Raw genomic sequence first — 19,902 nt, 5'->3', positions numbered from 1 at the left:
TGTAGGAATGGCAGTAGGGATGATCAACTCAGGAAGAGATGGAGTTCGAAGAGGAAAATTAAGGATACTGAGATGCTCTAGGTTTCTAAAAGAGTATGCAGACAATATCCACAGATCACTGTGGGTGAGGGTGAAAAATCGAAAACAGTGGAAAAAGGACAGAGAAGCCTATGTTAGCAAATGATTAACACCTTTTAAATAGGAGTTAGATGGCAGATGCTGAGAGTTCCAGGGCTGGAAGCTTCCAGCGCTATTCAGACAAGGTCTAAGCCATGTTATGACAGGAAAGGTCTGTGAAGTCTAAGACAGGGACTGGATGACTGCCGGGTGCCAGCAGGATTTGGTGGGAACAGAGTGGCCAACACTGTCCCCACAAGGCACGTTAGAGTCAAGCAGTATGTGGATTTCCTGTAAATAGGGTTAAGGTCCTCGTTTCTTTGTGGAAAAATGCAGACTGGGTGCTGGTTACATAGACGAGATCAACAGACTTCTGACCACCCAAGGAGGCTGTCCAGGAAAATGGGGGTCTCTTATCTAGCTAGGAGGAGAACACCAACAACTTGCTTATGGTTTTCGTACAAGACAGAAATCAGAGCTTGAAACTATCTTCATAAATGGCAACTATAGACTGGATCTCAAAATCTGAAACCTATTAGTCATAAATGTAAGGACCTGTGAACTTAAAATACACATCTTAAAAACACAAGCCCAGAATAAGAGTGTCTTGGCTTCCCATGTAAGTGTGAAAAACGCTTCTGGGGTTTCCCCTTGAAGGTGAGCTCAATCAGAGATGTGGACAGAAAAAAGACAGAAGAAGGGGTCACGGAGTCCTGTACTCACTGAAATCTAGAATCCTCTGTACCAGCCGGGCCGTATGTATGCCTCCTTTAAAAAGGGCAGCATGGGCTGGTGTAGGCTTGGAAGAAAGTCAATCGGTGGGGCATGAAACTAACTCCTGAGGGCAAGATCGGTAGCACTGGATTCACACTCCCTCAGTTTGGACCCTGAGAGTGAAGAAGGTGCCCAGGAGGGGCAAGTGGGAGGTGAGTGCAAGAAGGGGTTCTGAGAGGGGGGTTCGCAGCAGTGGAAGGCGTCCACACAGAGGGCAGAGAAGCAAGCCCTGGAAGCTGGTGGGAGCCCTGATGGCAGGTGCCTGCCACCGTAGTTGTGTGACAGCCTCCACAAATATGCCTCCCATTCAAGGAGTGAGGAGTTCGGGGCCTTTGTCTTGCAGGCCTTTCCCTTTACCTGGAAGAAAAGAACAAGTGGGGCTTGGCCTGTTGATGGCAGTGAACACATCCACTTGTGAGGGAGACTCTGCGAGGGTGAGTTTTGTGGGCCCTTCCCTTCATTTTGAAATCCATCATCCTGCAGAAGACAATGACACCAGCTGTTGCTTCCACTAATGACGGAGGAGGTGGGAAGGAATGGCCCTTACTGAAGCTGCCCACCTGCTGGCAGCTTCATAATACCCCAGAGCCCACCCAAAGGGATATATGCAAGGCTCCTGCTTAATTCTGCTGAAAATGACACGATAAATTCCTTCAGTTTCCTAACAACTGCCATTCCTTAAATGGTGCTGATCATACCTGCCCCAGAATCAGTTCCATACACCTGCCTGCCCCTGATTTGCAGGCACTGTGCTTGGTCCAACTCTATGGATGCTGTCTCTGTGGAACATTTGCCAGGGCCCAAGTTGCCTGGCCATGCCCTTCTGTGAGTTCCTAAACCGCTCACTCTCTCCTCTGGTACTCGGAGCTAGAACTGCTTAGCTGTGGTATTGCTTCAGTGAAATGGTACATCTCCCTGAAGATAGGAAAGATACTTATAAATATTTTGTAACCCCACCCCCATGACTTAGAAAAATGCCAAACTCAGTAAGGTGCTGAAATGAACTGATTAAATATAGAACACGAAATGGAGACTGGTCCTCTCTTTCCCCAGAACACTCTGGCTCAGGCCCACCCTGGGCTCTTTCACTGACGAAGAGATAATGGACAAGAGCCCAGTTTTATTATTCAATAAATGCAGCAATAAATATGAAGAGTGGATGCTTTCAAAGTCCTAGTCAAGAGCTGCTTTCCTTCTCAGATGCTATTTAAAATTGGGAAAAATTCAAATTTCATTGTCCTATCTTGGAGGCCTTCTATGCCACTGGCACCCAACAGTAGACTAAGAGAGACCCCACACCCCTATATGGAAGGTGAACGGTGGTAGACAGATGAGTTTGGATTGAAGAATCTGGATAATTCAGGGAACTGAGATGCCAACAGGAGCCAAGAGGCCTGAATCTGTGCCAGGCACTGTATGTGCTCATGGATAATTAAACATTTTTTAATGCATAGGTATAATGCACACTGTCAGTCCCCACCTGACCAAGGAGTTATGCTTCCTCTTCATTTCCCTTTCCTTTTTAGAATGTGTCTTCATATTTACTGTAAAAGTAAATGTTTGGTACTCAGAATGCATTTTTCCATTGGAAAGATAGTCCGAAATAGTCACGCCAGTGTGGGTTTAGGCCATGTAAGCTTAAAATGCTCAATATTTTACTTGACAACTGGTAGACAGGAATATTCTTGCAACACTGGGGACTACGAAGTAAAAAGCAAATGAAAGGAAAATGAGATCTCTTGAATCACGGTAATTAAATGAAAATCTGAGATGAAGAGGAGATACATAGAGGTATTTTTGTGTTGCCTCTAAAAGAGATTTATAAAACTTTTAAGCATTTTAAGGTTAATGGAACCATTTATTATAACGTAATATCATTTAAAATGCAGCTGGTTGTTTTCTTACCACCAGGCTACATTGTTAGAAAATACTTTTCACCTTATTTGCAATTTAAGGCCTTTAAATGGAATAAGGGCAGGGAGAGAAAAGAAAGGCAGGAGAGTAAAAAGATAAACAGGTTAAAAAAAAAAACAAGCTACAAGCATGTAGACATTTTCTTTCCTCCAGCAGCTAGGTACACAGACTGGAATGAGGACAGGAGAGAGTCAAAGAGGTTGTTTTTAATTTTTAAGAAGAAAAGAGGTGTTCAGGGCCAAGAGGGCAATTCTTCATTATGAACACAAGGTGGTGATATTGGCCCAGAACAGTTTGGTTGCTGTTTTGGTGGAAAGGCCATCAAGACCAACTAACAACTTGTGTGAAGAGAACAGTCACAATTCCAACACTGGGAAGAAGGGGAAAGAGAGACACCAATACTTGATGGACACAGTTGCATAAATACACAGACAGAAAGTGTATCCAAGTGTATGTCATCTCTTTTATAAAACTGTAAGTATCACAATGATACATCTGTATGTGCAGTGATTCTCACAGTCTGAAGTCTTCAGTGGAGTCTGCTTCAACACTTCAATATGCTCTGGGTGACACCTTCCTCAGACTTCACAGAAACATGTTTTAGGATGCATTAGCTTACTCTCAAGCGCATTTGACTTCTCAAAACCCTTCAGCAATATGATTCTTCAGATTAATATTAGTTCTCTGCCCAATACTGTAATGTTCTATACGTTCATATAAGCTTACATGTAAACAGATGCACACATATAAGCATTTACATGTACATACATAGACATCTCACAGTAGGTATCAAGCTATTGTTTAAAGTGGAATCAAAGAAATATCAGTAAAAGGAAGATTCTGTAACTTTTATAAACTGGAAAAGTAGCCAATCTAGTTTATAAGCAAAAGGGTACACTTAGATTGATACTATTAAATTCCTTAGACACCAGATAGTTTTTGACAACAAGGATGTCAGAAACCTATCTTTAACTGTTACTGGCACTTTTGAATTAGAGCCTGTAATTATGACTGTCACAGTGTTAACAAAGGCGACCTGTTTTCTGATGTTGCTTTACAGTATTAGAGAATTTACTAATACAGATCCTAAGGGGATTATCAACTTGTGTGACTTTAAATATTCAGCTCTCTATACATTTTTAAAAAGCACTCTCTGTTCTTTAAAGTACTCCTTTGAGGATGTTACTCAAATATATTTATCATTTATCAGCTCTCAATACCTAAAAAAGAAAAATGAAATTCACATCTGTTGTTGGTTTAACAGCTCAGATCAGAGAAGGTCCTGTGGGCACTAAGCATGCACAGAACGTTGGCTCTAGCAGAAACGCGCCCCAGAAAAACGGCCTGGAGGCCTGTGATTTTCTCTTCTCAGTTCTGAAATTAATACTCCAAAGCCACAGATGAAGAGCCTCTTTCTCTTGTCCCACAAAATTGTAAAAATTATCTGAAACCATGTTCAGTTCTTCGTTGGTGACTGAAAGTATGGCCATGTTACGCTCACACTCAATAAAAAGATCATCACAACAGTAATCTCAAAGCTCTCCAGCAGCACCAGTGAAGTGACAGTCCCATCAGTGCTACTGCAACTCCAGCCCTCACTGTGACTCCACTGCCATGCTCCCAGCACACCGCACAGCTGCCTAGACCTTCCTTTTGCACTTCATGGTATAAATACCCATAAACGATATCTTAGGTGTCTAACGAAAAGAACAGTGAATATTTAACGTATCTCCTTTCTTTCAAGCGTGAGAAAGGCATTAATGAAGGAACATGCACACACGATATTTACATGATGGACTGAGATGAAGGCATGCTTTTGTTTTCCAGAAGCAAGGTAAATACTTACGAGAGAAAGATTTGGGAATTATTGCATGGAAATCCCTAAAGTCATCAGCCCCATATGTAACTGCAATAAAGAAGGCAAAAAGAAAGCTGGGTTGTGATACCAGTAGAGAGATACAGTCAGAGTTTAACAGAAAGCATTACTTTTTAAAAAAGAACGTTTTATTACTCAAAACCACTGTTCAGCTACTCATCTTCTATTGCTGGCCCCCCTACAGGCAACAGAAAAGTAATTACTCATGAACAGGACCACAATCCCCTCAGGTCTCAACTCACAGCATTATATCCCATAAAGTGGTTTGGAGCAATTACTGACGGCTTCAACATCTTAGAGGGTGCAGCTCCAAAGATTCTAGAGCTCTGAGAAACCATTCAGCAGCTCCGGTCCAAAACCTCAGGCTCCTCGCAGAGCGTCTCCTGGGACAGCTCGTTAACGCCACGAAAGTGCGTGTTTCTTACTGAGCTGATTGCATCGCAAATGTTCTTCATTCAGCTTTTTCTTAGAAAGCGTTCATAGAAAATTAGAAAATGCAGCACATTGGGTGGGGGAAAATTATAGTTTTCCCCAACCCACAAAAGAGCTACCCATTTTGGTGAGCAGTCCTTATCAGCTGCTTTCATAAACGTTATCCCTGCCTCAAGTCTTCAGGTTCCTATTCTCTTTCACAGGATAGTTTCCCAGCATATTCCTTTTCCCTAAGATTTGGCAGATTCTGCACAGGTGCACACACGTGTACACACGCACACAAAATTTTCCCTCCAAGAGTCACATCTCAGCAACTGTTGAAGTTACACACACAGTGTAGCTGCTAAATTCAACTTGTTGGATGAGGTCCTAGGTTAGCAGAGTCAAGACTCTGAGGTGACCTGCAGGAAACAGACCTATGGAACTTTGCTTAAACCGGTGTTTTCCAGACTTATCTGACCACAGACGCTCCTTCTTTTCCCATGAAATTATTGGGAAATAAATTATTGGGATAATGAGCATCATAGTTTAAGAGACATTTTGAAAGCTGTTTCTTGAAGTGACTTGTTGAATCATTTCCTAGCAAATCTTTACTCTTTATCTGCTTATTTTATTTAGTCCAAATCTAATGGGTAAGTCAATATTACGAGTCCCATCAAACACAGGTAGCATAAATTGCCTCCATGGGGATGTGCTTGTTGGCCTGCAAACAGCCAATTTTGCAATAACCTTTGCTGCGCTTGTCATCTTCATTGAGCTCCAGCCCTTTATATAATCTGTTTGCCCTTATTCTACTTCATGGAGTTGCTAGCATCTCAGATAATGGCAGAAAAGGCAAAGATGTTTTAAAGGGTAGGTATTACCTTCTGCAAATGGGAACACTGCAATAGTGATAGAGTACAGAACTCTGACTAAACAGTGAAGTGCTAAGGTACTGTTTATACTGCTGATAATGCCAATAGGGTGCTTGAAGATGACTTGCTTTGAGAGTTAACTTCCTAATATATCCCGGCAGCTCTACAGCCAGATCAGCCACCTGTCGTACATATGATGATGACTACAGCACTGGGGAGGCTTCATGTTTACCGACACACTGAATACACTGAAGATTAGGGAGTTAAGGGATTAGATCTGAATGCAATGTGTCTCAAATTCGTCTCACCAGGAGAAAATGTAGCCTTTGGCAGTCTTGGGTAGTCAAAATATAAGCCTTGAAATACTGAATTCTGTCAAGACACTTGCCACTCCACACACTGCCATTAATATAAAGAATACTGTAATAGACATTAAATTTTTTAAAAATTTAACTTTTAGATTCAGGGGCACATAGGCAGGTGTGTTACATCGGCAAACTCCTGTCATGGCAGTTTGTTATACAGGTTGTTTTGCCACCCAGGTATTAAGTCAACTACCTATTATTTTTCCTAATCCTCTTCCTTCTCCCACTCTCCACATTCTGATAGGCCTCAGTGTATGTTGCTCTGCTCTATGTGTCCATGTGTTCTCCTCATTTAGCTCACACTTAAAAGTGAGAACATGTGTACTTGGTTTTCTGTTCCTGGGTTAGTTTGCTAAGGATAATGGCTTCCAGCTCCATCCATGTTCCTGCAAAGGACATGATCTCATTCTTTTTCATGGCTGCATAGTATTCCAAGCTGTATGTTGACCACATTTTCTTTATCCAGTCGATCACTGATGGCCATGTAGGTTGGTTCCATGTTTTTGCTATTGTGAATGGTGCTGTAACAAACATATGAGTACATGTGACTTATGGTAGAACAATTCATTTTTCTTTGGGTATATATGCAGTAATTGGATTGCTGGGTCAAATGGTGTCTAGGTCTTTGACGAATTGCCCCACTGTCTTCTTCCACATGGTTAAACTAATTTACAATCTCACCAACAGTGTATAAACATTCCTTTTTCTCTACAACTCACCAGTATGTGTTATTTTTTGACTTTTTATTAATAACCATTCTGACTGGTATGAGATGGTATGTCATTGTGGTTTTGATTTGCATTTCTCTAATGGTCAGTTATGTTGAGCTTTATTTCATATGATTGTTGGCCACATGGATGTCTTCTTTCGGAAAGTTGGATACTGAATGTTAATCATGTTTGAAAATAATCAGTTCTTTGCCTAGTGTAATTCAAAATTTATTTGTTGATTTTTGTCCCAAATATGTGGTTCCCTAAAAGTCACAAAATTGTTTAAAAAACAAAATATAGCTGTACTTACTAGTTTGTTTCATGTCTCCACAGTAATGCTGAACTGATAAGAGCTCACTCTTGTTCCTGTAGCATCCATGTTCATGCACATAAACTTCTGAGCTCAGAAAATGAAGCGTGTACTATTCTAGCTGAACAGGTAATTACATACAACATGAAATGTGGAAACTCACTCCGTTCCATGCTAAAGTCCAGTATCTCGTGGGAGCCAGTCACCGGAAGCTCTGTTGATGCCAGGTGGTGGCAGAGATTTTGTGGAAGCTGTATTTATGATGCTTGAGAGGCACTGGAAGGTGTGTGAGGTACTACAGCTGCCCACACAGGGACACACATAAGTGTGTTTTTGTGTTAATGCAAATATACACACACTCATCTACATGTGAGGCATGGGGAGTAACGGTGTCCCCCAATGAACAAATTCCCAACCAGTGAACCAACAACTAGGCAAGTGTGGCTGTTACCCCTCCTAGCGCCACCCCCTCAGGGACCTCACTGTTCCAGGAGCTGAGCCTGGCACACCGCACATCCAGGGTTGGGACTGAACAAAGTCACAGAGCAGGTGAGTACGCACAGCGGCCACTGAGAGCTCCTCGAATGCACTCCAGGAGCCAGCTGGCCCCAGGGGCTGTGCAATCTGACAATATTCCCACATTGCTTCTGGCACGCTGAAAAATGAGCCATACAACCTGCTTTTTCTCGCCCACTTGGAGAGGTCTGCAGGTGCCGACTTGCCTTGCCTATGAGGACAGCCCTGCCTCTAAGTTGACCCTCTTGCTTGTCATAAGAAACAGTCACTGTGGGATTAGGGAAGCTACTATTCAGCGATTACCTCTCGACCTTGTTCTCTTTCCTTTAGTAAATTCAGGCCATTGTTTGATAAAAGGGTGCACATGAAAAAGGTGTTAAACTTTGTTCTCAGTTTTCTACATTTTATAAAATATATTCTTATCCAGAGCAAATTTAACTCATTGGTAGGAATTTCTATTCCCCAAACTCTCATGCACATTTTCATATAAAATGCTGTGAATACCTTGGATTCTGAATCCTATCTGAATTGCCAAATTGATGAACATTATGGGGAAATGAAATACCCGCAAACCACTCCTCTCAGTTTGCATTTAGCTGTGCATAAGATTATAAACTTCTTGTGCCGCTGTCACTCTGGGGAGAGGCGAAACATACTCGAGATGTTCAAAACAAGAGACAGGAGATCTGATCTATTTTCAAATGCAAGAACACTGACAATTTTCTGTGAAAATCTTTCTAAAGGCGAACACATTCAGATTTGTATTTAGGAGAATTTAGAAAAACGCTGTGGTTTGTATATGTTCTTTTAATCACATTAACCTGTTAGTGACAGTCAGATCATTAGTCTATCATTACCTTGTTTGAATATGGTTTGCGGTGACCCTGGCAATGCCACCAAACCTAGCATTTCATGGTAGAGCTTCGTGACCCCGTGGCTGAGCTAGTGAGAATCACAGCACAGGACAGCAAGGTGGAGGTGGATGGGAGGAGTAAGCACCCTAGGCAGAGCACCACAGGCCACACTTCTAGAAAGTACTAGTTAGATCATGAAGAGCTACCAAGTCAAGATTCTATGAAAACCTTTCAGACCTTCTGTGGATGGATACATTTGCTTTTAGACCACCCTCTAGTTAGGAGGCTCCGAGTCTCCTCACAGGAAGAGAACACTGGCTGCCATCTAAGGACTGCACACTCAAGGAAGGGATTGTTGCTCAGTCTTACAAAAGAGGCAGCTAAAATACAATCAAGTTCAGTCAGACCCAGGGACACCCAGCTGGGGAGTGCTGGCTGGTGCAAGTCTCACATCTAAGCTCCACAGGGGACTGAATAACTCCTCAGTGGTTCCTTCCATTGCTTGTCCTACAGTCAGTCCTGAGGGTTTCAACTCTGCTGCCGCTTGTCTGCTTGCCACTCTACCAGCCCCTTCTTTTCAGAAGTCAAGGGTCATGCCGCGCAGGCCATGGTGTCTTACACTGCTCTGGATCCTGTGTGACCCCAGCATAGCCCACCCAGCAGGCACACACAAGTCTGGAGAAGGCAAGTGAAAATACGCCCAGGACCCCGTTGGTGAGCTGCACCAGGGCTCCATCCTCGGTAATCTGCCCATTCTTCCCTTCATGCCCAGAACACGCTCAGCCAAACCCAAATCCCTATCTTTACCCCCAGACCCAGCTCTCCTATGCAGCCCATGCATGCTGATGGGGCCTCATCACATTCTAACCCACACGGGGCTCGCCTTGACCCTTGCCTCTCATGGCCAAATTATGTCTGAGGTCTTTGGAGAGGTCACCGTTTGTATTGTTTTCCATCCGCATCACATCCCAGCATGGCCATGAAGCCCCTGCCTTCGCCTGGCTAAGGCAGCCCAGATGGCACCACATCCTGCCCATGTTTCCTGTCCACCGTCTGGCATATAAGTTGGTTTGTTTGCATCGTGAGGACCTCGCTTTCAGTCACCCCTTTCAGTCATTGTGCTCATTGCCCTAAGATTATCATCCTCAACCTGCTCTTATCCGGTCACATCTGCTTCCAAATACTCCATGGGTCTGCACTGTTATGACGAGGAAAAAACGTCCACTCCTGTGTCAAAATCCCCCTACAACTGGTGAGCAGTGACAATAAACTTCTCAGCAGGTAATATTATTTAGATAAGCAAGTGGATGAACCTTATGGAAAAACACTTTAAAACAAACAAAAAAAAAGAGCCCTGTAGCTAGTTTTTCAGTAGAAAGCCATAGGCAGATAAAGGTAATATCTACCTTCTTATCAATGAGACTTCAAGACCCCTCGGATTAGCTACAACCGACTAACATTCACCATGTTTCCCTGATGGGAAAGACAATAGGGCTAGAGCTTTGCAAGTCCACTGAAGGTGACAAAGAAGGCAGGAAAATGCCACCAGTGCCTGCAAACCCTGAGTCTGTCTCCCCTTCAGCTCCAAATGCCCCTGGAAGACACTTACTCTATCTGGGAAACGGGTTGAGTGGACCTTCCGCAGGGCCTCACGTACCCTCATCATGTTTCAGGGACGAGTGTCAGGTCGAGGGACAGTTCTGGCTGCTTCAAATGGGACATATCAATGATGGGCAAAGTCACTATGGTTTACTTCAAATCCTAGCTGTCAGAGCTGCCCTTCCAGAGCAGATGATTTGGAGAACTTAACAGAAAAGTAGGATAAACCAACGTCTGGCCCTTTCTCTCTTCATAGCACAACTAGGCACCTGTCCTACTTTTGTTTATGTTTTACTAACACAATGTTAATTTTTCACAATGAACTAATTAAGATAGAAAAAGCTCCAATTAAGGCACCTATGGCTTAGAAAGGGAGAAGTGGACACTTCACAAGAGTACAAGAAAGAAAGCAGCAGGTTCAAAATGATGGTTCTTTTGTGAGATTAGCTTTGAAACGATTGTTTTGGTGCCATGTGCAAGCTTCCTAAATCCTGAGGTTGGAGCACTTCCTCAGCCGCCCTGCGAGGCCCGTTTCAAGTCAGCCGACTACCGGGTCCAGGATCTCCATAACACAATTTTGGGGAAAACATTCAACGGGTTGAAGAACAGGCTTAGGGGTACTTTTCCAATGCTTTATCCTTCTTCCTTTGGAAGAAATACTACTTTTCTGCAAAAATGATATTTGCTTATTCTAAAGCTACCGAGAAGCACTGTGATAGCACTTCCAGAAATTACCCACAAGTCTTATAATTTAAGGAGAATCATGTGCAAAGAAGAAAATGGAAAAATAGTAGTGAGAACCGAGTAACAGAGCTTAGCTCATGCTTTAAAATGAGAAACGGGAAAGGGACATTCAGGCAATCAAGAAAGGCTAAAAAAACTAAGAGGGCTGTAGTTCTACAGTTTCCGATTAGATCGGAAGGCTCTTGTCAGGGATCACAGCGGGGTGGCAGAGTGTGAGGTCCTCAATATAAGTGAAAAATGGTATTTTATTTTGTCATTCCAAATTTTATTCCAATAAGGGAGATTTATACTGGATCACAGGGGCCAAAATGATCAGGAAGAGAAATTCTACAAAATAACTGGGCTGCCCAGGAGAGTGTGGGCCACGCGGTGGGCAGGAGGGGTGACAATGTGTGGATGGACAGCAACCTTTACATAGGTAGGCCCCAGCAGGACATGCAGGGGGAGCGTGGGGCAGAGCCACATGGCGATGGATAGCGGTGTTCCCTGCAGCATGGAGAGGCGTGGCGCAGCAGACAGCGCGGAGGGGACCTGGGGCTGCTGAGCTCGGCAGCCGTCAGAGTGTCTGCAGCGTGGGCCACAGGCGAGAGCCTTTGATCAACTGTTTGGCATGTGCTCTGGCTGATGTAACTGCACACGTGTTTTAGATGTGGTTTTCCCAGTAGCACACTTACAGAAGCAACAGGTGAAACTGTTGCTGCCGGTGTAAAAGGGAGTTTGGCAAAGTGAAGGACTAAAGACTGAAGGAAATGTTTTCACTGTTAAGCTGGACCTGGCTTCCTGAAATGGGGTTACTGTATGTGCATTTCACACATTCTCGAGGTGTAGGACCTATCACTCCTGACTTCAAATGAAAAATAAAACACACAAAGAAAGGACTGAGGACTTTAAATCCACGTCTGTGGCCTTTGTACTCCTAAGCAATCAACCAAAGAGAACTCCAGAGGCTGCGTGCGGCTCCTCCTTAGGCTCTGCGGATAGACGTGGCCATTCCCTCTCATCCCCAGGGCTGGCACGGTGTCAGCCCCAAAGATTCCAGAGGCCCAGGCCCTGCTTCAGGGAGGCCAGAGATAAGTAATCTCCCCCAGGACACACAGAGGGTGGATCCTCTGCCGTCCTGTCCCTCCCTTCCAGAAGCCCAACGGGTCCCTGTCAGAATTCCAAGCAGAAGGTGACTCAGCACAGAGGAGGAGGGACAGGAAGAACACTGCAGTCACCCTCTTCAACCCTCGGCCCTTGGCCATGGGCACAGTCCTGCACACTTCGGGTCTTTAAGTGATTGCTAACCTTTAAGGAAGGGTTATTTGTATAGTAATCCTGCTAAGAAATCCTGGGGAGTCAGCGAGCCCCTGGTGGCCTGACCCCGCTACAGGTGGAGGTGAAGCGTTCAGTCCTGCCTTGGCAGTCTCTTCCCAGAAAGTGAATTTCTCAGACACAAGCTCAAGCTGTGAAGCTGGTGATGGTAAAGATCAGAGTGCAGGCAATCTGGCATAGCTGTAGCTGAACTGTCTGCAGAGGGAAGCAAGGGGCTGAGGAGCATGGACTGGGGTGTGTGCCTCTGGTCTGGTGTACTGGTACACACAGGTGTATACATGAGTAATCACGTGTGCATGTGTGTACATATGTATGCACATGTGCAAATGACACACAGAGATCGCCCTTTCTACACACATATTTAAAAAGGCAGCTCAGTAAAATCGACTCAGAGGTAGAGAGTTCATTATTTACAATGACATTTCCCTGCAGAAGGACAGCAGCAAATAGAAAGAGACAGCAGTCTCCACTGTTCTGAACGTCGGACCAGCCCCTCGTCACTCTGCGCACATTCCCCCGCCTGCCAGCTCTACGGGCAGAAGGCCGCAGGAGTCAGATCTGGGCTCTACAAGACTCAGAAGTCAGGACAAAATGCATGCTTCCTCCATTTCTTAAGCAAGAAGCACCCCTGTAGAGGTTTCTGAGCAAGGAATTGTGACTTGTGGCTAAATTATTTTATTTTTTGAGGCGGGATGTTGCTCCGTGGCCTAGGCTGGAGTGCAGTGGCATGATCACAGCTCACTGCAGTCTTGGCCTCCTGGGCTCAAGCGATCCTCCAGCTTCGCCCTCCCGAGTAACTGGCACTACAGGCATATGCCACCATGCCAGGCTACTTTTTGTATTTTTTTTTTTTTTTTTTTTTTAGAGACGGGGTTTTTTTTTTTTTTTTTTTTTTTTTTTTTGTAGAGACAGGGTTTTACCATATTGCTTAGGTTGGTCTCAAACTCCTGAGTACATGTGATCCTCCCACCTCGGTCTCCCAAAGTGCTGGGATTACAGGCATGAGCCACTGCACCTGGCCAGAATTCTGTATCTCAATAAGAAACGCACACAGTGGCTGTGAGAAGGCATCAGGAGGAGATGGGGATACTTTAAGCCGTTTAACGTTTCGGGTAAACTTATTTCTAACCAGGAAAAAATAAACTACAAGAACTTTGTAAATAATAGTTCTCTTAAGGAACTCTTTCAGGCTTTTTTTTTCTTTTTCTTCTTTCCCTTCTCTCTTCCTCCAGCTGTCCCCGATCCCCTCATTATTTCCTATAAATGCCAGGCATATGTTATTTTATTTATTCCTCACAATAAAGCCTTGGCATGTGAGCAAATCAGCACTGGCCACAGCACCCTGCCTCTAGCCAACTGAAAGTGTTTACAGATGGCCTCTGCCTCTGAGTAGCTCTGGGGCCTGAGCCACGCCCAGGACATCACCAGGCCTGGGCTTCCTCACGTATGAAACCAAAGAAAACGCCAGCCTCTTGCCACCCTACAGCTGGACAGTCACAGAGCAAAGGCTCCAGGTCCCTGCCATTAGCTGGAGCTCAGGAAATGCTGGCTGCCCATCTCCTGCCCCATCCCACAGCCTTCACATGAGACTGGCCCGAGACTCACACGCCTCTGCTTCCTGGCACTTCTGTCAAAACCTCAGATCTCTTGGGAAGAACCTTCAAATGTCATGTTTTTTCCTAGTAGATATCAGCTGTTTCTTAGGATGAGAATGTCTCAAAAAGTCCTGTCCTTCACATCACAACAATTCTTCGAAGTAAGGGGGGTTCCTCCCTTTCTTTCCCATCTTTCTAGTTCTGTGATTCAACAACCATTTACCAGTAAGTATCTGGAAACGACTAATTTAGGTCACGCACTCTTACCATTTAAAATCCAAGAAGTGACAGCGTGTAACATCTAAGTCGAGTCATTTACCTGGTGCAACCGCTGTCGCCATGCGACTCCAGGCACCTGCACCAGGCGAAGGTGCCATGCCATGTCCTTCCTAGGCATGAACTCTGTTGGCCCTTGAAGCGGCCCTGTGAGAAAAATATCACCCCACTTTACAAATGAGAGAAAATCAGGCTCAGAACGGTCACCCAACCTGCCTAAGGCCAGGTAACACAGGAGCGGAGTGGAGCCCAAATTTGTGGCACTCCGAGGCCCATTTCTTCACTCGCTGCTTCCCCCTCTTTCTGCAGGTCCTGAGCTGACTTCTGCAAGTCTTCTCATCCTAGCTGTTAATGAGTTTATGAAATAAGGCCCGCTGAATAGCCCATACTACACATCAGGGGGGACCATCTCTGACGTGGGCATTGCACAGGTGTGTGTGCAGAGCCCCGAGGGAGTCTCCAGAGAAATTATAGAGGGAAAATCGAGGCTCTGTCCAGGGATGCTGCACTCTATAAGCAGCAGGAGGAAAATGAGCCCAAACTCATGCGTCACGGTGCACAGCAGCCCCGGTTACCGGGAGGCCGCACATGGAGGGGTTTCCTAGGAAGACAAGGCGCGTCCACTGGAGGGAGGGGTGGCAGGGGGTTGTGAGAAGTCACAGAAAGGTGACATTCAAAATGAAAAGAAGGAAGAGGGAATCTCAATAGCTGGAGGTGCAGGGCTATGGCGGGGCCAGCAGTGTTGTTGAGGGGGCAGGGGCATGGCTGGCCCAGGGAGACATGGGGACAGTGATCCCCAGGATGCAGGGGACAGTGATCCCCAGGATGCAGGGTCCAGTTCCAGAGGCCCTGGAAGCTGAGATGAAGTCCCCAGGCAACAGGAACTGTCAGAGGTCCCTGCTTGTGGGGTCCTGTGGTGGGAGCTGGCTTAAGGGAACTGGTCTGGGGTTGGGATGGAGATGCCTGGGAGAAGGAGTTGGTCATAACACTCCACAGACAGAGAGAGAGAAGTAGGGAGCCAGCAGGATGGGCGGGGAAGTAGGGGGATCACAAGTAGAATCACACACGCATAGCCGTCTGGAGCCCAGTGAATCGGCAGTCAGGGGTGCGGTCATCCTGCTCTTGGTTACTCTAGAGTTTAGAGTACCACCAGCCCAGCAACCACAAGACCCCAGCCTCCAGAAGACCCGACAGTCGGGCCTTCTGCCACCCCGTGATCTTTCGCCCTTCCCTCCACATCCAGAGGCACTGTCCTGCCCTGGTCTCCAGGAGTGTAGGGCCCAAGCACAGCGATTGTGACACTGCACTTGTGTGTCATCTTGTAACTGGGTTTCCACATCCTCCTGGCTGTATTGTAAAAGCCCTAGAAGAGGAACAAGAGCAAATAATGAAATATAGGAATGCAGGAAAAGAGGAAGCCGCCGCGAGATACCAGCCCAACCGAAATACAAAGAGTTATGGAGAAGTGACAGAAAGGGAAGTAAGAGTAAGGAATTGCATTGAGCGGCTTAGCGGAGTGCGTGTGCGCACACACACTGACACAGCCATGCACACGCAGACACACACACAGCCATGCACACACACAGACACGCCCCACAGACAACACACACAGAAACACAGGCACAGAGAGACTCTCACACACTCACAAATTCACACAGACACAGCCTTTCTCAGGTCTGAATCAAACTGCTAAAAAAGTATGAGCTCTTAGTTCTCAGCCTTGGAGGGACAGTGACAAGTTCCCTCTATGGTCCAGCTGGCTGGGAGAGACCATCCAAGTGCGCCCGCCCAGGACCATCTGCCCCCACCAGGCACTAGATCCAGAACTTCCTGATCGTTCTAGAAGTCCATTCTGTTATTTTTCTTTTGTATTTAAAAACCCAGAGTTAAAATAAGGTACAGCTCCCTTACATTATAATCAAAAACCTAATTTTAGGGCTGAGATGCAAAGTGCACTAACGGAACAAAAAACTTAGATCTATTGGGGTACATGCATTTAGGGACCCCCAAATCATTCTCTAAGTGAGGAAAACAGGCAAAGAGAGGAAAGCCTGAAACTGAGGGAAAACGAGAACAGCACAGTGAATTAACCCGTCTGTGGCATTTTCTGTTCGTGGAGATAACCAGTGGCAGAGCTCTGAGGCAAAGACGTCGCCACCGGAGGAGTGTGGAGGTCGCTGAGCAAAAGTCCTTATCTAGCATTTTCACAGGCATGCGGCAGGAGGGGCGGGACAGCCGGGAGGCCTCCAGCCTGCTCTGCTCACTGCAGCCTCCGAGTTCACAGGGAACGCTGCCTCCCTAGTGCAGGTTTTTAAATGAACGCAACGCTTTCCCTCTTCCTTATTTTCCAAGAGAAAAACTGGCTAGCCCCAGAACTCTCATTGTTCTTAGAGGAAACTGCTGATCGTCTGTGGACATCTAAATTTGGCTGGGACTTTCTGAGGACTGTTTCTTTCCCTTTATTTATTTATTTGCAAGCTAACACATTACAAACTCTGGAGTGAATTGAAACAAGAGAGACAGCAGATCCAGTAAAATCTGGACAAGAACATTGGCCACAGCCCCTTAGCACACAGCCTAGTGGGCACAGAGTTTCCAGTGGATGGTGTGGCCCTGCAGAGGGGGCAGATCCAGCCAGGACTCTCCTGTGCTCCCGCCTCCCATCTGGCAGCCAGGACTCAAGGGGCGGGGGTTGGCCAGAGCCCCAACCCATCCTATACACAACACTGACTGCTCTCAACACCTCAACAGCTCACTGATGATGATGACCACTCTGTGGTCCAGCTGGCTGGGCAGGAGCATCCGAACGCGGCCCAGTCCATCTGCTCCCACAGGGTACTAGATCCAGAGCTTCCTGATAGTTCTAGAAGGCCATTCACAGGTGTCCTCTCCCCATGTGAATTTCTGCCTGTTGAGGAGGAGAGCTCAGACATCTCAGTCATTTGCCTGCAGAATGGAGGGGGCTGCTCAAGATTTGCCTGATGGAGGCTGTGGCCACCAGGGAGAGAGGCACGAGGCCGGTCATCTCCAGTTTCCCCCAAGACTCAGGCTTGTTCCCCTCCTCACTTGAGGACTCTGCCTCTGAAGGTTCCTAGGGGAATCTCCTGAATAAATGTCACAAAGGGCATTTCCACTCATTATGTATTGTTCCTACCCAGTGTGACGATTTTGACTCTAAAGCATAAGGCTGATGCTGTCCAAATGCATCAGTGAAATCCCACGCTTGAGCATCCTCCCTCCTAGATAGACATCAGTGCATTCAACAAGCTGGGGGTGGGGTCTAACTTTCTGCACTAACCACTCTTCATCCCCATCATGGGGAGACAGCCCAGTGAACACAGGGCCTGTAACCAGGGGTGTGGATTAGTTACTTTAAAAATTCTTCACCAATACTAGGGAAGAGACAGGCAGAAATGCTAGAGAGGGTAACGGAAGACTTGTGACTCCAGGATTTTGGTATTCTCTTTTTGGCAAGAAGGTTTCTCATCTCTCAACCTTGACTTTTTGTTCTGTCTTAAAAAAGCATACAGTTCAAAGACTGCTGCCTTGTCTTTCTGCCTTGTAGTATTTCCCGCCGGCCACCTCTCAGGCTCCCTTCAGGTCTGTGTTCAATAAGGGGGCCACCCAGGGCCCTCGTTCCAGCTCTGCCCCTTGCTCGATGTCTGCCCTGTGCCTGGGACGCTTGGAACGGGCTCTGTGCACACAGGTGCAGCCAGAAAGCAGAATGATTCTCACCTCTACCAGGCTGCCATGGCTAGTGGGGGCTCTGGTGAGATGGAAGCCCAGGCATTCACAGCAGTGAGCAACTAGGTGACTCACCTTTCCACTGGTTTTCCCCTTTCATCCTTTCCTTTCCCCCAGGATCACCATTCATGAACTAGCTGCTCACAGCACCCGTGTTGGGCTTGCTGTGGAGGGCACCCAGATTGCAAGAACCACTGATCCTCCCACGCCAGGGAGAACTGCTAAAGACGCACCTTGCAGGCCCAGAAGGCACACCACACCTGCGGCTCTTAAATCCCCAGTTACAGATGAGCCTGGCGGAACACGCAAATCAGCACCCTCCAGGAGGATGCTACCAGCGGGGTCGGGGGTGGGCGGGGAGAGGAATTCTGCCTCCTCTATGTCCTGACATCATTTGGACCTTTACTAAGATCCTGACATCATCTGGACCTTTACTAAGATCTCAGCATCCCAGCTCAGGGCCCGGCTGGGTCCCAGTGTGGCAGGAAGGGTCTCCTTCTTGTAGTAACAGAGGCACTGAGGGCAGGGGAAACCAGGACGATAGCAACTTCCTGCAGAAAACAGGTGCAGGGCCCTCGGAAACGTGATGCTCCTGGAGAGAAATATGTAAGAGGACTGTGGATATTTTTAAATAAATGCAGGTGTTTGTGGCTAGTAAATCTAGAGATTCACTGTAAAGAGAGTCCCTTAAATAAAAAGGACACAGTTGAAAATTCTTCCTGGAGCAAAAGTGGCATCCACTGGCCCCTGGGCTCTTCACAGCCTCAGGGGCTGACCCACCTGAGCTCACCTGAAGTTCCAATTCTTCCAGCCGGGATGACCTCTCCTGAGTCACTGAGGGACTAGCCTGGATGGTCAGTCCTTCTCTCTTACGAGGATGAGAGCATGGCAGAAGGTAAGGACAGAGGGAAGGGGGCAACTTCTTCTTCTGTTCTCCCTCACAGGGCCATGTCATCCTTTACAGAAACAAGAAAGGAAAGGCCAGCAGGCTCAGGAGGCTTCCAGACCTCAGGCCTTGCAGGAGGTGTGAGGGCCGGGGAAGGAGATGTTGGATGAAACTGCTCGTAATGGCAAGAGTATGGCTGGCAGAACTGAGGAAGAGGAAAGGCAGCTTGCTAGCTCTCTCTCTCTAAATGCAAGTGCCCTGGGAGCCTTGGAAACACGGAACTGCAAATTCTGCTGAATGCTGGTGGAAGGGAAGGGCCCCGTTGCTCTCCCTGCTCCTGTGGCTGGACGGTGGCACAGTGTCCTAGCGGACCACCCGGTCAGCCCCTTAGGCTTCTCCAGCTCTTTCATGTCTTTCTGAGTCTTCTATTTGAAAAGATTCTACCATAAGATCTAAACAAGGGTAAACAGGCGAAAAGCGGCGTGGGCAGCTATCACCTTGGTCATTTGCAGAAAACAAAGTATAAAAAATTTTTAAAAATATGTAAGAGGGGAAAACGCGAACTACATGTAATTCATAGGAAGTCTTACCTTATGCAAGGATAAGACATTCAAATTTGGGATAGTGGTTATGCCATGATACATCATGGCTGAGGGCCAAGTAAAATAAATTTCCTAATAAATAATAATAGTATATTTATACATTAGACAAAATGTCATTAGTATTTGATTTCAACTTGGAGGCTTCCTTTAAGTGATAGAAGCACAACAAAAACTTAAGATGAAAAAATTGAAGACAGACCAAAGAGATTGAAAATGTCACCCTTTTGGTCTCATTCTGAAACACTAAACTTAAAATATATAAACTTTAAGATTAACAGAAACACCAGCCAATCCCATCCCATCCCATGGACATTATTCTTACTCAGAAGTTGTACACATCATCCATATAGCTAGTGATGATAGGTCAAGAGTGAGAAAGAAAGTAAAACTGATCTATGAGGTAATCAACCAAAAGAGAAG

The 19,902-nt window shown here is 46.1% G+C and overlaps 1 protein-coding gene across 22 annotated transcripts in view; it reads right to left on the bottom strand.

Moving 5' to 3' along the window:
• The window catches only part of IKZF1 (IKAROS family zinc finger 1), a 100,227-nt gene that overhangs the window by 33,320 nt on the left and 47,005 nt on the right, over positions 1-19,902 (bottom strand). For 10 of the 22 annotated variants that reach the window (XM_017520578.2, XM_017520570.2, XM_017520569.2 and 7 more), the window contains exon 4: positions 4,652-4,711. The exons of 11 other annotated variants lie outside the window; for them this stretch is intronic. In XM_017520578.2, the coding sequence (XP_017376067.1) occupies positions 4,652-4,711 (60 nt within the window). Of the gene's footprint in view, positions 1-1,248; positions 4,567-4,651; positions 4,712-19,902 lie in introns of those variants that run through there. One more of the 22 variants, XM_037735600.1, reaches the window with a different exon arrangement.

Source organism: Cebus imitator, unplaced genomic scaffold (genome assembly GCF_001604975.1).
Source record: "Cebus imitator isolate Cc_AM_T3 unplaced genomic scaffold, Cebus_imitator-1.0 Scaffold856, whole genome shotgun sequence".
NCBI lineage: Eukaryota > Metazoa > Chordata > Mammalia > Primates > Cebidae > Cebus > Cebus imitator.
Note: the sequence above shows the minus strand (reverse complement) of the source record. Positions and strands in the feature narration are given on the sequence as shown.